The sequence below is a fragment of the Triturus cristatus genome, chromosome 4_2, assembly GCF_964204655.1.
Source record: "Triturus cristatus chromosome 4_2, aTriCri1.1, whole genome shotgun sequence".
Classification (NCBI taxonomy): domain Eukaryota; kingdom Metazoa; phylum Chordata; class Amphibia; order Caudata; family Salamandridae; genus Triturus; species Triturus cristatus.
The window spans coordinates 487,361,436-487,364,211 of NC_140586.1; the positions used below are offsets into that span (position 1 = coordinate 487,361,436).

The 2,776-nt window shown below is 45.7% G+C and overlaps 1 protein-coding gene across 1 annotated transcript; it reads left to right on the forward strand.

Annotated features, from left to right (window-relative positions):
• Positions 1 to 896: 896 nt before the first annotated feature.
• LOC146834585 (uncharacterized) lies at positions 897 to 2,217 on the forward strand. Its single transcript, XM_085599930.1, has 2 exons — positions 897 to 1,037; positions 1,461 to 2,217. The coding sequence occupies exons 1-2, from the start codon at positions 897 to 899 to the stop codon at positions 2,100 to 2,102; spliced, it is 783 nt and encodes a 260-aa protein (XP_085456056.1). The 3' UTR covers positions 2,103 to 2,217.
• Positions 2,218 to 2,776: the final 559 nt, after the last annotated feature.

Sequence of the window (2,776 nt, forward strand, 5' to 3'; positions counted from 1 at the left end):
AGGCCTAGAGGCCTAGGGAATGAAGTACAAAAGTTCATGAATCTCAAATCTTTTTTTTCCTTGCTGGTGTGCACCATGGGATTGGAAGTTCCATGCATTTCTAAAAAACGGAACTTCACATTATTGAAGTACAGCAAGTAGTATATAGGTATAGCTTTCATCAAAAAATCGTGTCCGCAAAAGTGACAGGTCTGTGTCCGCAAAAGTGACAGGTCTGTGTCCGCAAAAGTGACAGGTCTGTGTCCGCAAAAGTGACAGGTCTGTGTCCGCAAAAGTGACAGGTCTGTGTCCGCAAAAGTGACAGGTCTGGTCTTAAACTTGACAGGCCTAGTCTTAAACTTGTGGCCTTAAATTTGACAGGCCTGGCCGCAAAAATGGACAGCTGCAGGGGAACAGCTGCGGGGGCAGTCCTGAGGCCACGTGACCGTGTTGTGTTGTAGAGGTGTACGCCTCTTTTAGGGGTTGTGGCTTCTTAGAATACATATAAGCATGTGGCAAGAGCCGTGCACAGCAAGCAGACGTTTGAATACGAAAAGGGACCCACAGCCAAAATGAAGAGATACAACCCGTTCGTGAAAAGCACAGGGGTGGATGGCTCCCAGGCCCTTATTAATAGATATTACCGCAGCTTAACACCTCTGGTAATGGACGAGAATGCTCAACAAGAAACACCTCGGGATATGGGCTGCGACGTTACTGGTTTTGGCACCGGCCTGTGTAGGCCTATGGAAGAACTTAGGCTCAAGGATTACGGATGTCGGATGGTCCCGGTTAAGGGCGACAGCAGCGAAAGTGAGGGATCGTGTAGTGACAGTGTGCTTGCTGGCCTCAGCTCAGTGGACATGGAGGACGTTGAAGAAGTTGTAGCACCTCCTAACACACCCGTCTGTGAAGACATGGACCTTCAGGAGAATACGGATGCTGAGAAGGACGGGCTGCAACAGACCGGGACAAGCGTCGAAAATGTTGGGGCCTCGCAGGACATTAACGACTCGCAAGATTTCAGAGCCGCAGCAGAGGGCTGTGATAACGCAGAGGTTAGTAGGAAAATGTTATGAACAGGTAGTTACAAAAAAAATGATGTATTTTATTTCTTCAGCTAGCGTATTGTCATTCTGTCTTCTTTTGACCCCATAGAGAGCAAAACCCGCTGGATGCACATACTCCATAATGCGCTATGCTAAAGAGGCTGTAGAACCCCCTAACACACCCGTCTATGAAGACATGGACCTTCAGGAGAATACGGCTGCAGAGAAGGAAGGTCTGCAACAGCCTGGGACAAGCGTCGAAGATGATGGGGCCTCGCAGGACATTAGCGACTCTCAAGATTTCAGAGCCGCCGCAGAGGGCTGTGAAAATGCAGAGGTTAGTAGGAAAATGTTATGAGCAGATAGTTACAAAAAATGATGTATGTTATTTCTTCAACTAACGTGTTTCGTTCTCTCGTCTTTTGAACCTAGAGAGAGACCCCCAAAAGGTCTGCTACAGAGTGGAGGCATGTGTCAGGGTGGCGACCTGCAAAAGCGAACAATGTAATTTTCAATTGTCTGTGGTGTTCAAAACAAACTGAAAGTTCCATATGTCAAAACCGTGAGGGCTGCGACAAGTGTGTATGCGGCTCTGACGCGTGTGAAAAGGAAGAGCAAGGATTGCCCGACGACGTCCGACAGGCAGTGAAGGCTTTCGCCGCGTCGGTGGTACTAAATTGTGTCAAACGGGACTATTACAGCCTTTGTCAAGGTCATCGAATCAAAGATCCTCAGCAGGCGGCGCACGAATGCTTGTGTGAATCATACAGAACAAGAACAATACGTTATATTTGTACTTTGCTAGACCCTTACAAGGTATATAAACTGCTAAGGGTTGTGTATGGTTTGTACAATGAAAAGAAAGATGTCCACCCCGATATGTTGATGATCTTGATAGGGGCACTCAATGAGATCCGATACGCCTTAGACCCGAGCTCAAAACTAACCGTTATGCAGGGAATGGACACTGCTTTCAATAGAAGGATGATAGAAAGACTCATAGCAAGGCGTATGTGTAATGTGTATAAAACAAATAGACTAGCAGGGTCTTTGGCCCCCCGAAGACTGTTTTAAGCAGGTTCTTATGTAACGTTACATGATAGCGTGTATTTAGAACAAACTAGTAGAATGTTAAACCCAAAAGGGTGACGCTGTGTTAAGTCGTACTATGCAGAATGTGAAAAGATATGAAACCAATGTCTATGATTTTGCTAATAGTCTTTATTTTTTAATAAAATGTTCTTACACAAAACAAGCGTCATTCATTGCAGTGTGTAACGGCTGATAACATGCAGGGGGGCGTGTTAAGAAAACTTTATTACGATACTCGGGGGGTTGGTAGCTTTGGGAGCGCCGAAGCTCTATATAGAAGGGCTGTGGATGAAAAGGAGCCGGTAAGCAGAGAAGCTGTGAAGACTTGGTTATCAGGCGAGGAGGCGTATTCACTCCATAAACCGGCCAGAAGACATTTTAAGAGACGCCCAACAATTGTTAATGCGCAAATAGATTATCAATGGCAAGCGGACATAATAAGTCTACAAGATATAGCAAAACATAACAACGGATCTTGTTATATATTAACCGTCATAGATGTGTTGTCCAAGTACGCCTACGCAGAGGCGCTGCGTGATAAAAGTGGGTCTAGCGTCACAGCCGCTTTTAAAGCCATCTTCGATAAGGGGCGTATTCCTCAAAAACTTCAAACAGACGCCGGAAAAGAATTCTTAAACAAGGCATTTCAGAAATTA

Excerpts from the sequence above, each read along its gene's own strand:
- LOC146834585 (XM_085599930.1), top strand. The coding sequence starts at position 897 with ATGGACCTTCAGGAGAATACGGATGCTGAGAAGGACGGGCTGCAACAG. Across the intron at positions 1,038-1,460 it reads AGGGCTGTGATAACGCAGAG|AGAGAGACCCCCAAAAGGTC; the intron begins GTTAGTAGGAAA and ends TTTTGAACCTAG.